This window comes from Pimephales promelas, chromosome 17 (assembly GCF_988280905.1).
Source record: "Pimephales promelas chromosome 17, fPimPro1.hap1.1, whole genome shotgun sequence".
Classification (NCBI taxonomy): Eukaryota; Metazoa; Chordata; class Actinopteri; order Cypriniformes; family Leuciscidae; genus Pimephales; species Pimephales promelas.
This window is the reverse complement of record NC_142785.1, coordinates 29,847,277-29,863,370: the sequence shown is the minus strand read 5'-3', so window position 1 is coordinate 29,863,370 and position 16,094 is coordinate 29,847,277. Positions and strand designations below refer to the sequence as shown.

General features: G+C 37.5%; 1 protein-coding gene across 4 annotated transcripts in view; it reads right to left on the bottom strand.

The window, feature by feature from the left end:
• The window catches only part of LOC120474747 (cadherin-18), a 218,080-nt gene that overhangs the window by 15,846 nt on the left and 186,140 nt on the right, over positions 1-16,094 (bottom strand). For all 4 annotated transcript variants that reach the window (XM_039665305.2, XM_089122348.1, XM_039665304.2 and 1 more), the window contains 3 exons: positions 12,960-13,096; positions 5,242-5,363; positions 2,152-2,269 (listed from right to left, as the gene is read on the bottom strand). In XM_039665305.2, coding sequence (XP_039521239.2) covers positions 2,152-2,269; positions 5,242-5,363; positions 12,960-13,096 — 377 coding nt within the window. The remainder of the gene's footprint in view (positions 1-2,151; positions 2,270-5,241; positions 5,364-12,959; positions 13,097-16,094) is intronic.

The window sequence follows — 16,094 nt, the reverse complement described above, 5'->3', positions numbered from 1 at the left end:
ACATCCATTCTCGCTCCATCTGTTCTCAGTAGTTCATGTACTGTATGACTGTCAATCAATTATCAAAAACAAAACAGATTAATTAAATAATATGCTGATTAAATGAATCAAATGATTCATAACTGATAGTGTATGTCGATGTTTTGCTCAGAAAAGCCCCTGACTGAATATATTATTTTGACAGTCAACTAGAGTTATTGAAATTGATGAAGATATTACTCCGCTGCTGCATCACTTCTCTTTGATTCTCAGCTACTTACGCCGTGAGTGACAGATTTTGAAAAACGTGCGTCAATTTTAAATACATTCAGTTTTAAAAAGCACATCTTATTTTTCCTCCAACTGCACTGTCTAGTTGTTTAAAACTCAAGAAGGAATTTTCCCTGCTCTCATGAACTAAATTGTTAACCCTAAACTTAACAACCCTAATTCAAATAAATATGAAATTTAAGAAAAACCCGATCAGGTATCCTTCCAAAACCAACACGGAACCATCTTTCCCCCATTCTTTTTTTCACAAACCCCTACTGGTCCAGATTTGGACCCGAGAGCAGCACTCGGATACGAGCGGTCTCCATGGTAACCTCCAGCCTGGAGCATCCGTGTTGAGTATTGCATTAAAGCCGTCGGTTCAGGAGTTTAGGGAGCTGGTAATTCATTCGACAGCAACAGGGACTACACTAGTGTGTGCGGTTAGACCCGTAATCCCTCCAAAGGAATACTACAGCTTCTGACAGCGAGGGACAGTGATGAGGGGAATAAACCATGCCAACCACGCTTGAGCTGGCTATTGGAAATGGGGGGAAGAGTGGAAGAGTGCAAAAACTTTACCCAAAGTTCATCCAAGGTGCCACAGACAAGAAGTGATATTACTTCATGGAGGGTCTAAATGACACCAACATTCAATCTTTTCACAGTCTTTTCAGCTGGCCATTATAAATCGCTATTTTCCTGCACTAAACTAGTGAATTTTCCCAAGATATATTCAGAGATGATAAACAAGTTGTTATAGAATAATAATTCAATAAAAACCCAATTTTGACAAAAAAACTGACATTCAATCTAGATTTAGACTTTACTGAAAACGTACCAGCGCGACATCCGATGGGTTTTTCCCAGATCGCATCACATATGTCAGTGTAGTGTATTTAATATGCGTTAAGACAAACCATGTGCACTATCATAAGTCATAAGTAAATTCAGAGTGTTTTCTTTTTAACAAAGCATATTTCACTAAAAATATTAAATTCACTGTATCATAGACTAAAAAATTAAGGGGATTTTACATGATTTAGATTTATGTGTAATATTGTGACCAGAATTGTTTTTATTTAAATAGCAGTAACATTTTTTTTACAGTGAGGAAAATAATAATAATAATAAAACAATTAAAAATGTCATTTTGGTGATCATAGATGAGTTTTAACCATCATCTTACATATATCCAAAACATACACAGAACAAACAGAGTAAGAGCAGTATATAAATTTGGTTTTATGGTGGTATTGATTATTGAGAGGAATGGCTTTACAGCTCATTGATTTAACTTCTCAGCGTCTATTAATCATGCATAAGAGATTTTACTTCCATCTGCCTCTAAACTGTCATCAATCGTCTCTCTTAAGCTGGCTAAGCTCAACACTTAATTAGGACCTAAATGCTGGTCAACATCAGCTGGGAAGTTAATCGATCATATCAGAAGAATTCTGCATTCATTTCCACCTTGAAAGCTATGGAGGCTTACCATTTAAAGCTGTTTACATTTTTTTAATAAGCAATATGTGAATTTATATGTTTAGCTTGTATGAAAATAACATGTATAGTAAACATCTTCTGAAAGCTATTGTGTGCCTTTTGCCATAATGCAAAAGATTATTAGACCGCACACATCAGCACAAACCCATTAGGATTCCCACATATTTTGACTAATGAATTTCAATGACTTTTCCAGTTTGTTATTACCAGACAAGGCTTTTTAAATATTATTTTTATAGACTGCACTCAAAAAGAGCAACTAGCTGATAAATTTGACTAAAAAATATATGTCATGCCATTTCTAGGTTTCCATGCCTGTGAAAGGGGCAACCCATGCAGACTTAAAATGTACCCAGAATAAATAAATAATAATACATATATTTTCTGTTCGCATACCTTCATTGTCTTTAATGGTAAAGTTGGGGTTGGCAGGAACTCCTCCGGGAAAAGAGAAGGAAAATCCTTTTCCGTTGGCAAAATCATCTTTATCCACAGCGGTGATTGTCTGAATGACCTGCCGTCAACAGAACAAAATCAGGAAAGACATCGGTGAGAAACACTTTCATGCCCATGTGGGATGGTTTGTGAACTCTCTTAAGCTTTCTTTAGTCTCTCTGGTGAAGGTGGTCTTGCTAAGATGCCTAAATTGCATGTATGGATTCCACTATGCGGGAAACAGAAGTCTAATTCAGCAGAAAGCTCAGCTTATAGTTTTGCTTCATTCTTTCTATTTTTCTCTTTCTCTAATCTCAGAGTGAACTCAAAGCTCTTGAAATCTCTGCTGGCATCTCAGCAGCTCGAGGAAGCTGAGTGCTTTGTGCATCAGAACCAGCAGGTTTGTTGGTCTGAGTAGTCCTGGCAACCCAATAGGCATTTGATCCCTCGAGTGTGGTCCATTATGAGTTGCACATCCCTCCGTCGTACTCCCTGCAAAGAGCAAAACCTTCCAACTGAAGAGGTTCAGACCGAAGGAGACCTTAATTGGATCACTTCTCGCTAGTGTGAAACCAGGTAAAAAAAACTCCACAATGAAATTTGTAGAGTGAATGCCAGTAAATGACTGTCAATGTTTTTAGAATAATTTTGTTTTTGTATCAATGTCAGTATGTTGTTATTTATTATTTTTTTTTTAAATAAGTGAGACAAAAACCAGGTAGTCCCACATTAAATCCACACCATTGGTTTTCATTATCATTTGTTTCACTATAAATGAATTAAGTGTCATACGATCCTTCAAAAATCATTCTAATATGTTGATTTGGAGTTTTTGTTATCATTGCTGAAAACAGTTAATATGTTGGTGGAAACTGTGATACACTACTGAGATAACCACACTGTAAAAAAAAAAAATATTTTCAAGATTTTTTTATCACAACATGTTTTCTTTTGTCAAATCAACTTTATAATAATTTATTTAGTTGAGATAATTTATTATTTTGAGTTTCTGATGGTTAAATTAATCTACTTCATTGTATTAACTCACTTTTTCCAGTTCAATCAACTTAAAATTTTAAGGCAACCAGGTTACTTACTTCTTTAAGTTAAACCAACAATATTTTTTTACAGTGTAGTAATCACAACATTTTTTCTTTTGTCAAATCAACTTAAATTATTTATTTAATTCAGATAACATATAATTTTGAGTTTCTGATAGTTAAATTAATCTCCTTCATTGTATTAACTCACTTCTTCCAGTTCAATTAACTTTTTTTATTTAAATTTTTTAGATTTTAAGGCAACCAGTTAAACCATCAATATTTTTTTTTTACAGTGCATTATTAATAATTACACACAAATAATCACTGATAATAATTGGGCACCAATCAGTGTATACGTTATACGATCCTTCAGAATTCATTCTAATATGTTGATTTGGAGTTCTTGTTGTGCTGCTTAATATGTTGGTGAAAACTGTACTGAGATACACTAATAACCATTATTACTAATCATCAGCCACAAATAATAACTGAAAATAATTGAGCACCAATCAGTATTAGAATGATATCTGGATGATCATGTGACATTGAAGAATACAAACACTGGAGCAATTTCTCCTCTCTTTATCAAATTAAACTTCACTCCGAAAACTGTTTCGCTTTATTTAAACAATTCATTTCTATTTAACACCACTGTATCAGGTTTCATGTTTAAATGTGATTGCTTCATGTTAAATTGACTTGTTCTTTGACTCGATGTTTTCACTTTGAAATAACCTTTCAATCAAGTAACCCAATCAATCAAGACTTTCACTTCCCATAATGCTTTGCAAAAGGGTTGAATTGGGAGAGCAAATGTTGAAATAAAGTGCTATTTTATGCATTATTTTAGCAAGATGGGGAAAATGGAGAGACTAGAAGTTCCTGTTCTGTTAGTGGTTTTTGGGTTACCATTGTGGTGAAGTGTTGAGTTTGTGCTGGGTTGTTGACCTGCTAACCAAAATTAAACTTACTTTGATAATATAGTAACCACTATGGATGGTAGTGTTTTGGATGAAACCAGTATGTGTAACAAAAAGCTATATGTAAAACATAGGACAAAACAAGAAGCATTATTTTCTGGGGATCTATTATCTACATGTTCGGCCAAATAACTTTTTTTTTTTTGAGTGAATAAAGTATGCTAAAACACTTCCTCCTATTTCTCTCTTTTACCCAGCAACACCGTCTCAACCAATGATGTGAGTTCTAAGGTGAGGTGATCTATTTTTACAACCAATGGCAGATGGGGTAGGAGTTTGCGATAAACTTTTTTATGTTGGTAAAGTCAGTTTGGTGATGCTAGTGGTGCAGAAAGAACACATTACACTTTCAAAACACATGAAAAGGGCACAGAAGCACTTTAATGTGCTACTCCCGTAATGTAGTGTGGATCATTTTAGGAACTAAATGTGCTTTATGTTGGAAACACAGGGGATATTAAAATGGGCTTGACCTCATCTGTCCTTTATTTTCTCTCATCCCTCTCTTTCTTTGGGCCAGCATTTCAAAATTAAATGGAAAAGTGTGGGTAGGAAAATAGCACTGCGCTTTAGTGAGTCAGAGCTGTCACGCTTTGTTGATCAGATTTTTATTCTCATTGAGAGATGATTAGCATTCCTTTAACTCCCTTCCATTTTTCTATTTCAGCCCCTCTAAATATTCGCGTTTTCTCTCTTTTCCACACCATGGCAGGGAACTGTGGCGGTCCTTAAGGGAGTTTTCTGGGCAGGCTGATGATGTAAATCCATATCGATCAGACCCATAATATAATCTTTCAGATGACCAACTTAACATTTGTCAGTACATAAACGGCTGTATGCATATTTGTGCATTGCATGCTTATAAATTATGCCCATTAGTACATAAACTGATTAAAACAACAGTTAGTTGAATTGCTTTAACTGCTACGTTCATTTGAATGCATTTTTGTGGACTCAGCATCTTGACGGGCAAGAAATGTCAGAGAGAAAGTGAGACAGAGAAACAGTTCGGCTGTTGTGGGACTTGCCTGTCCTGCTCTGGTGCTTTCACAGATGATGATCTCATCTTCTGTGTTGATCTTCGGAGGATTGTCGTTCACATCCAGAACCTGCACTGTAACGGGCACGTGGCTCTGAAGACTGGGATTGTCTGGAAACAAACGGAAACATTACAGCATGTGTTAAAGGAATAGTTCACTTTGAAATTAATTTTTGGTATGTTTTAGCTTACGTCAAGGCCATCCAAGATGTAGGTGTCTTTGTTTCCGCAGTAGTTATTTTGATATTTTTAGGTCAAACCGTTCTTGTCTGTCAGTCATATAATGCAGGTCTATGGTCACCACCTCAAAGAGCATGACTTTGACGTCAAAATATTTTAAAGAGATCTGTGAATACTACATTTTTAGTAGTTGAAAGCATTATTAAAAATTAGCAAGCCATTTAATTAAACACACAAGGATCAGGGGATGTGTAAAACTTTATAAACAACAGTAGTTGCAATTATTTAAAAATATGCAGAGTTCCATGTGGACATTAATGAACTAGATAGAATATACTATTGCTGAATACAATTAAATTATATGTAATGGCAATGACTAATTCATATCTGATTAGCAATAACAGGTTATGCAAATTCCTTGCCTTCTGTCTCAAAAGACAAATATCTAAACTGAAATCTCTAAAAGAAAGGTACATTTGCATGCACCCCTTGATCCCTGGGTGGGATTCGGCTAATTTTGTTTACAAATTGGCTAAATCATCTAATAGCAACTCTCAGAGTGAGTCGGACCCATACTGATTTAATTAATTTGAATCAAAACACTATAAATGCAAAAATGCTAAATTAACAAGACATTATAATGCTCCTAAATTAAAAACAGGTCCACATCAAGGATGTAAAATATTCTGCACAATTATACGTCGAGTAATTAACCAGATAAATTACATTCAGTTAGGATCTTTTGAATCTACTTAGCATCTTTTAGACTCACTTATTATAGGTTTTAATTAATTAATAATGTTTTTTTTAAAAAACATACTTTTGCATATTTTACCAAAGCATGCATGCATAGATAGATAGGCAGATAGGTAGATAGGTAGATAGGTAGATAGGTAGATAGGTAGATAGATAGATAGATAGATAGATAGATAGATAGATAGATAGATAGATAGATAGATAGATAGATAGATAGATAGATAGATAGATAGATAGATAGATAGATAGATAGATGGTCCTCACTGCTGAACACGAAATTCAGTGGTTGGAGATGGGTAGTATTAGGGGTGGGGTTAGGGATCAGGGGGTGGAGATGGGTAGTATTAGGGGTGGGGTTAGGGATCAGGGGGTGGAGATGGGTAGGATTAGGGGTGGGGTTAGGGATCAGGGGGTGGAGATAGGTAGGATTAGGGGTGGGGTTAGGGATCAGGGGGTGGAGATGGGTAGGATTAGGGTTGGAGTTAGGGATCAGGGGGCGGAGATGGGTAGGATTAGGGGTGGGTTTAGGGATCAGGGGGTGGAGATAGGCAGAATTAGGGGTGGGGTTAGGGATCAGTGGGTGGAGATGGGTAGGATTAGGGGTGGGTTTAGGGATCAGTGCGTGGAGATGGGTAGGATTAGGGGTGGGTTTAGGGATCAGTGCGTGGAGATGGGTAGGATTAGGGGTGGGTTTAGGGATCAGGAGTTGGAGATGGGTAGGATTAGGGGTGGGGTTAGGGATCAGGGGGTGGAGATAGGTAGGGTTAGGGGTGGGGTTAGGGGTTAGGGGTGGAGATAGGTATAATTAGGGGTGGGGTTAGGGGCAGATATAAGTAGGATTGGGCATATGTAAAGTGCCTTTCCCATCTCCACCCCCTGATCCCAAACCCCACCGCTAATCCTACCCATCTCCACCCACTGATCTCTAACCCCACCCCTAATCCTACCTATCTCCACCCCCTGATCCCTAACCCCACCCCTAATTCTACCTATCTCCACCCCCTGATCCCTAACCCCACCCCTAATACTACCCATCTCCAACCACTGAATTCGTGTTCAGCAGTGTGGACCATCTCTTTTAAATCACTTGCGGTCTTTCTCTTGTTCGTTACATACTGTATGAATAGTTATTTTATATTGTAGATCATCTGCATGCGTTCTCTCCTCACTGCGGCATGTGTGAAGTATTTCACATAGAATGCGAGGGAGTAACAGCCTATTAAAGTTTCTTGGGCTGGTGTTGTGCTCGGCGTGTGTAGTGTTTATTATTAGGTGACTTCAAGCATTGTGTTTCACAATGCTTTCTAGAAGAGGTGCATGAGCTCTGTTCGCCCTGTTCCGGCACCTAAACTTACTGCATGTAGGATATCTACTCATTATAAACAGGGAAAATGATCAAATGGTGGTAGTAGGCTTTTTAACACCTCGTTGTTCCCTCTATATATTTCCAGGAAGGTACTATGTTGGCGTATAGAGTTGATCATTAGGGAAATAAATACTAAAAAGGAGAGACCTTCCGTGAGAACCGTGGGTACAGCGTGGGATTTCAACTTTTTGATCTCAATAATTTTTTGAATAATTGTCTTTAAAAGGAGAAAGGAGCATGGCAGTGACCTACTCCTCCCATTAAGAACTGTGAATGATGTAATCCAGTCAATTAACTCCACATTCAAACTATTTTACCACATTGCACTATTATTTTTTAACAGTTTTAGATTGTATCTGTTTTGATTTGTTCAGTGCTTCATGAGACAAGCATTTTGTTCTCATATAAAACATGTTATATAACAGACATTACACAGTCTTGTACCTTTATCTTTTTTTTGCCAATATTCAAATATTCAAATTCAGTTTTTTCTTCAAATCAACGTTTGTAATGTTGTGATTCATCTTAGAGCTGGTTGGTTTGGTTCTTATAGAAACTTTGTGAAATGCAAAACCAAACCAATAGACAAATTGTTTAAACAGCAAAGGCTGTTTCAAATCCGCCAAAAAAAAAAAAAAAAAAAAGAGCCAGATCTATCAGTTTTATAACTCAGAATATTCATGCACCACAACTAAAAGCAGCTGATAAAATAGCATGATTTCTGTCAACGGCACCACTACTGTTTAGTGAAATAAGCATGCGTATAATTACTGAGGCGTCTGATAAGTGTACAGGCCAAGTGAGTTCCTCTCCTTCGTCATACTCATTAACAAGGACTTTAACATCAATTCCCACCCACAGTGTGACCAGAAATTAACAATTCTCAGAATGAAGCCTTTAACGACAAGCCATTGCCAAGGCAACAAACTACACACCATTAGTTAAGAAAAAAAAAAAACCTACTTTTACTCCCTTCAATGTATATTTGATTGCATGCAACAACACAAACGCATCAAAATAACATCAAAAATTTGATTTTTTGTTGTGTCCTTTTGCTTCCCTTTGGCATGTTTGCTTTGTATTTACTTAGGGTGTGTTCACACTTGTAGTTCGGTTTGCTTGGTTCGGACCAAAAAAAAAAAAAAAACCCCAAAACAACTACATTTAGTCCTGGTAAGCTTAAAGGGATACTCCACTTTTTTTGGAAATAGGCTCATTTTACCACTCCCCCAGAGTTAAACAGTTGGGTTTTACCGTTTTCAAATGTATTCAGCCGATTATTTTTATATTTAGAAGAATATCAGTAACCAGACAGTTTCTGGTCTCATTGACTTCCATAGTATATTTTTTTCCTACTATTGAAGTCAATGAGACCAGAAACTGTCTGGTTACTGATATTCTTCTAAATATCAGAAAATCCAAGGTCCAAGGCTGAGTGGATTTGAAAACGGTAAAACGCAACTGTTTAACTCTGGGGGAGTTGTAAAATGAGCCTATTTCCAAAAAAAGTGGAGTATCCCTTTAAAGGGTTAGTTCACCCAAAAATGAAAATTCTGTCAGTATTTACTCACCCTCATGTTGTTCCAACCCCGTAAGACCTTCGTTCATCTTCGGAACACAAATTAAGATATTTAAGATATTAAGATCGCTCCTGCATACAGTCCATAGGCTTCTTGAGGGACTGGCTCTTGCTGTCCCCGAAAAGTCATTAAAGACATCGTTAAAATAGTCCAAGTGACTACAGGGGCTCAATCTTAAGTTTATCAAACGACGAGAACACTTTTGTGCGCAAAAAAACAACAAAAATAACGACTTTATTTCAAATATTCGTTTATTTCTCCCTCTGCGCGAGTCAGGTTACTAGTTTAATAGCGTAAGCTTCTGTTATTGTACGTCACACGCATCACATACATGACCAGCGTCGGCCAATAGTGAGCCTACGTGTGACGTAGCTCTACGCAATCACACTACGTTAACTGACTTACAGGCTCATGGAGAAGGAAGTGAATAGTTGAAATAAAGTCGTTATTTTTGTTGTTTTTTTGCGCACAAAAGTGTTCTCGTCGTTTGATAAACTTAAGATTGAGCCCCTGTAGTCACTTGGACTATTTTAACGATGTCTTTAATGACTTTTCAGGGACAGCAAGAGCCAGTCCCTCAAGAAGCCTATGGACTGTATGCAGGAGCGATCTTAATATCTTAAATATCTTAATTTGTGTTCCGAAGATGAACGAAGGTCTTACGGGGTTGGAACAACATGAGGGTGAGTAAATACTGACAGAATTTTCATTTTTGGGTGAACTAACCCTTTAAGGTTTCATGTTGGCATTTTAACACCGAACCTAAAGGCAGTGCAAAAATCACCAGTGAGAGTCCCCGGGATTACCATCAGACGGCAGTCCACCACGGACTATACCACACATCCACAGACTCCATTCCCCATAATCCTTTGCTCATCCATGATCATATTGACCTGTGTGTCATTTTGTTTACTCACCCTATATAAGCCTGGTTCTTTCTGTCATTCCTTGTAAAGTCTTGTTTAGTGTTTGTACTGCAATTCTGAGCATTCTGTCTGTTTTTCCCCATGTTCATGGTTTTCTTGATTTCTCTCCTTGCCTCAGCCATTAACTGCTATTGTTTGGATTGTTTGCTTGTGTATGCCCCTTGCCTCCATTTGAATTACAATTGTGGACAACCCTTTAAATTAACTGCATTTGGATTCTTAACCTTCTTGTCTCAGGGTAGTACGTGACAGACAAGGATATCTTCACAACTCTCATCTTTTCAGCACTCTCAATGCACTTGTTTGGTGTCACCAGAGTTCAGATGGCAGCGTTCACACTTATTCAAATGAACTGAGCAATCACAAAGGAGTTTCTTTTAATTGAACCAAACATGTCATGTGTGAGCACACCCTTAGATTAATATTTCATTGCACTTTCAAGATTTGCCACGGACATTCCTTGAGATAAATAAAAAGAACAATTGTTCACAAACAGCAAGAATATAGAGTTCCATAGGATAGCTCAGATAATGCAGTCATAAAATATGTACCTTGAGTGCACTTTAAGTCACTTTGGATAAGGTGTCTCTGCCAAATGTATAAGTGGAAGAGAAATGTTGATGAACAAATCTGTGCACAGTTTGAGTCGTAGTTAAGCTCTTTTTTGAGGCTAGTGGAGAAAAATGTGCATGAGCAGCAGACTTATGTAAAAGTCTCCATTTGATCTCATCACTGTCTTGGGGAAATAACCGATATATTAAAGTGTTCTCATTTTTCATGCACATGCTGGAATATCATTATCATATACTGTAGAAGACTGAATGTGTGTCATTCGTGCTGGGTGTAAGGGTAATTACTGAGATAAAATCTACAGCAGAAGAGTCACGGAACTCCATTTATATTACTTCGAGTGATTTTAATCATCTCAGAGATTATACACTCCAAATAAGGTCCCTCGTCGGATTGTAAATATTACAATCTTTGCTTGTTTTTGATCTCTTGCATGAGTGGCTTTTTTAAAGGGAAAGTTTTTTTTTTTTTCGCAAAGCATCAAAAAGGGCATAAACGCATTATAAAAGAATCAGTGATCTATACGTCAAGTCTTACGAAAGCATTAGACGGCCTTTGTGGAAGGAAAATCTTGACATTTAAGGCCCGTACACACTGGGACGAATATCAGCGCGTGTTATTCACCAGCGTTTTTCAACACGTTTTTTGTGTTCACACCCAAGCGATTTTCGCTGACGATGAGTCGAGTGAACATGCAAATTCATTCCCTGACATTAGATGGCACTTGAAAACAGAAATAATAATAGTATACACTATTATTACAGAAATACGAATATAAATATTATCATATATAGTTCTTTATGCTCTGAGACCAGCAGCTCAACATTCATCTTGCCTATAGATATCTTGCCTTGCATCTTCTTAGTCTTCCGGCGGTGTAGACCATAGATATCCACAATGAAGCCTAGATATCTCGTCCACGCTGCTGGCCAATGGAGGTCGGCGTCTGCACCAGGCGGCCATCTTGTCACAGGCAGCTCGCTCACTCGTAACATTGTGTTTTAATTGTGCATGTATTTTTTAAATAACCATAATTTGCTCAATTTGGTTTGTTATAAACATCAGAGATGTAGTTATGACACTGCATACTTATGCATAATAATTGTATAAATAAATAATCATCCAGAATTATAGCCACGTTAATAACGTTTGTAAGAAACCAAACCGTTTGTAAATCCGTCAAGATTTCAACGAGATAAGAGTATTTGTGTTCGTGCTGATCACTCATCTTACATCAGCTTGCCTGTGACAAGATGGCCGCCGGTGATGACGATAGAAACTCTGCCGTAAGACATCTAGCCTTTATTGTGGATATCTATGGTGTAGATGGTGGTGTATATCTTCTTCGCCGTTAAGTATGTGTGTAAGACCATTTTGTGTTTGAGCGCCCCTAAGTTGAGTTACTGTAACTTCAGAAGCACCAGACACATGAGCAAAAGCGCCAATCTCATTGGTCGGATAGTTTTTGACGCATTGCGTCAAACCAAAAAAAAAACGAACCCGAGGCAGTTTTTAAAAAAAATGACACTTTTATGAGTGGCGCTTTTCACGTCGGAGTGCACACTCACATTGGCGCCCTTTGTTTAGTCATGAGGCGCTAAACGTTGGCAAATATCTTGTGTGAAATTCGTCCCTGTGTGAACAGGCCATTATACTCCTTAGCATGTTAACGAGTTCAAAAGAGTAGGGATGGAAAATCTCTGAATGAATCCTTCTTGTGATTCAGAACTTTCAACGAATCTGGAACAGGAAAAAAAACTAAATCTGAAAGATTCAATTATAAATAAAAAAAACTGGTTCTCAAATTCAACTGAATCAATGATCTGGTCACAGCAATTAACAGCTCTGGAAGGGAAGTGAATGAGTGCAACCTCTTACATGTAGAGAATATAGTGCACAAGCCGCATGGACTCCCTTTTAATGATTTTCTACAGTGTTTCTACTTCTGTCTTGCAGGTTGAAAGCTTTGGGCCTCATTCATTTTAATTGCATGGGAAGAACCACCAACAACCAGTCTTTAGTTTTCTCCTTTTTCGGAAAAGTGAAACTCATACGGGTTTGGAACAACATGATGTTGGGTAAATAACTTTCATTTCCAAGCAAACAATTCCTTAAGTGGTTAGAGGTTTGATCTTTGATTATTAACATACTTGCTGAGTTGATTTCACAGCAGCGAGCGGGCGAGTGATTTTTAAAGCGAGAAAATGAACGACAGTCCGTTTCTCATGGGCGCACAAGGCGTTTATTACACAGACTTGTCTTGGAAAACTAATTTGCAAGTTATTAAAGTGACAAAGTTACACCAGTGTGGCTTCTGGAAGGTACCCACCTTCCTCTGTTGCCATGACAGTGATGTTGTGCCAGGGCGTGTCCTCCCGGTCCAGAATCTGAGTCGTTCTAATGACTCCACTGATGGATTCAATATCAAAATACACCTCTTTGTCTTCTCTGCGATCGATGAAATACCTAAATATAGAAGAGAGAGCATGAATACTGCATGAGCCTTTCCCTCTTTCACCCCCTCCTCATCGTCATAGCTGTGGCATTAATCACAAAAACAGCTGGGATATGCATGATTATAAGAGAGATAGTAATGCTGTACATGGCTTGGTCGTGAAATCCTGCCAATTTCACATGTGGCATGGCTTACGGCAGGAATACTCGACAAAGCTCGGCCTAAAGAGCCATATTAGTCATTTATATAGTAATTATTTTATATTTTACTGAACAAAAGCTTATTTCAGAGTAATTATACATCATGCCACCCAGCTCTATGACAGATCACTGTAGAAATACAGAGTGGAATATATAATGTGAAAAACACAGTGACTTCATGGAAAGCTGAAAGGTAAAGAACATTGTACGAGGTTCATTAATTCAAAAGAATAATGCGCTAAATACAAGAGTTTCTAATTAAATTAGCTTACATTGAGTTTGTCGGATAAAATGGGCATTGTATTGAGGATTAATAGAGTGCCGAAGTTACGACGTCACTCTGTAGGCACTCCGTAGGCACTCCGTCACTTCCCTCGCTCTAAAGCCTATGGGATTTTTGAATGGGTTTTTGCTAAATCGCCTGAAATTAGGTCTGTGGTGAACAAAGCCTCTAAATATTTTTGCGTTTTGATCTATGACATAGAACACACAGTTATAACCTGCTTGTGTTTTTTTAAACTTTATATAGGCTTCAAAATGTATACATTTTGGATTAACTTGCTAGACAAAACGTGTAAGGGTCACAACTCTATGTTGAACACAGATCTTATTTTTTGCGATTTTCCAAAAGTCTATGGGGAAAACGCATTGCTTTTCGACCCATGCGCCGCTAGCTTCCGAGTTGTCCTACAAAGTGACGTCATCACTTCGGCACTCTATATTGTCTTAAAACTCTGATTTTCTTCATATGATTTCTCGAAATGATTGATCATCCTGGTAGACACCAAACAGGCCCTTTTCAGTGAGATTTATGAGTAGTTCTAGGTATATACAGAGATGTGAATTAATAATGACAGTGCATAAGAGCTATTTAGATGACATCAGACCTGGTAGAACCTAAATTATAAAAGGAAGAATGAGAAAATAAAACTACAGGAGAAAACTGCAAGGAGAAAATATGCGAGAAGAAGCATTAGTTGGACATAATTAACAAATCCTCAAGTGACATGCTTGGTAGAGACTGTCAAAAGACTGTCGGAATCTCTTTCCAAGTATGAATGTGAAATTAAACCACATTTGCATTTCCTGAAGAAAATACCAGAGTGTGCAAGGCAGCTGAAAATTAGTGTTAACATTTTATGTAAGCTTACAATTCTAGCTTTGGTTCAGGATTCAGGTTTGTAAAGAAGGACTACACATTTGCACACATTTGGATTCAAACGTGCATACCTATAGACTAAACGCATTATGCCAATGCATTCTCATCCCGATGCTTTTGCCAATGCGTAGACATCCAACGCACATGGCACCCTTCAATATAAAGGGTAGGTTTAGTTCTGGGGTAGTGTTAGGGTTAGACCACTAGGAGGCGCCTTCTGCCCCATATATATCTGCATCTCATATTGACGCTAAAGGGTGCCATGTGTGTTGGATGTCTACGCATTGGCAAAAGCGTCAGTATATGTCGCCTTGGGATGAGAACGGGCTGGTTATGCGCATGAGCACGGCGTCTGCGTTTTCGCGGGTTTGTGCTTTTTTCAACAATTTTCAAGGCTTGCACCTCAGAATCTATTTCAGTGTTTATGTTATCGAACCACCAGGCACTCTTTTGTGTGGATGAGCGGACCTAAAGCGGGCCTAATAACTAATGATCTTTGCAACTAAAGTGAATAAGTCAGTCAAAACTTTAGCTGGACAATAACTTTATTCTAGAGCTGCTGTAAAGCCAAAACAATCTCCGTTACTGTAATTTCCTATTATCACCGTAAAGCGTGATATTTTATTTATATTGTTAAAAGTGCTATTTAAATGAAGGTGTTTTGACTCCCAATATTCATTTGCTTGCCGAAAAAGAAAAGACTTAAGTGCTCTAAAAAATATTTCTGCTTAGCTTTTATTATGTTAACTTGGAATAAATATATGAAACACAAAAATGTCTTTGCAAAACACAAAACCTCTGTTAATTCAATACGAGGGTGTCCATTGTGAAGAATATGCCTTTAAAAAACATTTTTACTCTAGCATCTCATGAGACAAATGCTATACAAGGTATATTATAATGATCAGATGCATCATGATAATGGTTAGAAGGAAAACTAAGGAGATAACGGTGACCTTGCTTATTTTTCCATAAAACTAATGGTGATTCTCTTCAATGCCATTTTATTTTTATGCTAATGGTACATACTGCAGTATAAATTCTTGTACGGGAATGAAATCCTGTTTTTTTAAATGGGAAATGCAGATTAAAATCGGAAGAGCAGAAACGCAATAAATGGACTGAAAAAAATTAAATGTGCTATCCTTCAACACAGACTAAAAAAAAGAGATCAGGGATTATTTATGAGACTTTTCTCTTGTTTTCTCTTATGTATGTTATTTATCTTTTTATCACAGTGATAAATGCTGATGTAAAAGCCGTTCGTGTGAAACCGACGATCTCACTCACATCAACCAATGAGAATCACAGCATTTGCATGACCGTGAGAGTTATGGCCTCTCCGTCACGCATGGACTGTGAAGGTTCATTCAAAGATGGCTTGAAAACACACATCCTCAACCCACTAGTAGAGAGAGATGCTAATAAACCATCCAGGTCATATCTCATTACCACAAGAAAATGTGCACTGTCCTTGACTGCATTAGACATGAGAGAAACATAACAATAAGGATTTTACACTTTATGCATTTTACTGCCGGTGAAACGAGCATTCTGACATTTTATTTTTCATTCCATTGTTCACTGGCATGTCATTCAAATTGTTATTTTCTCCATGTTCTGTAGACTATGATGTACACAATCTTTAAT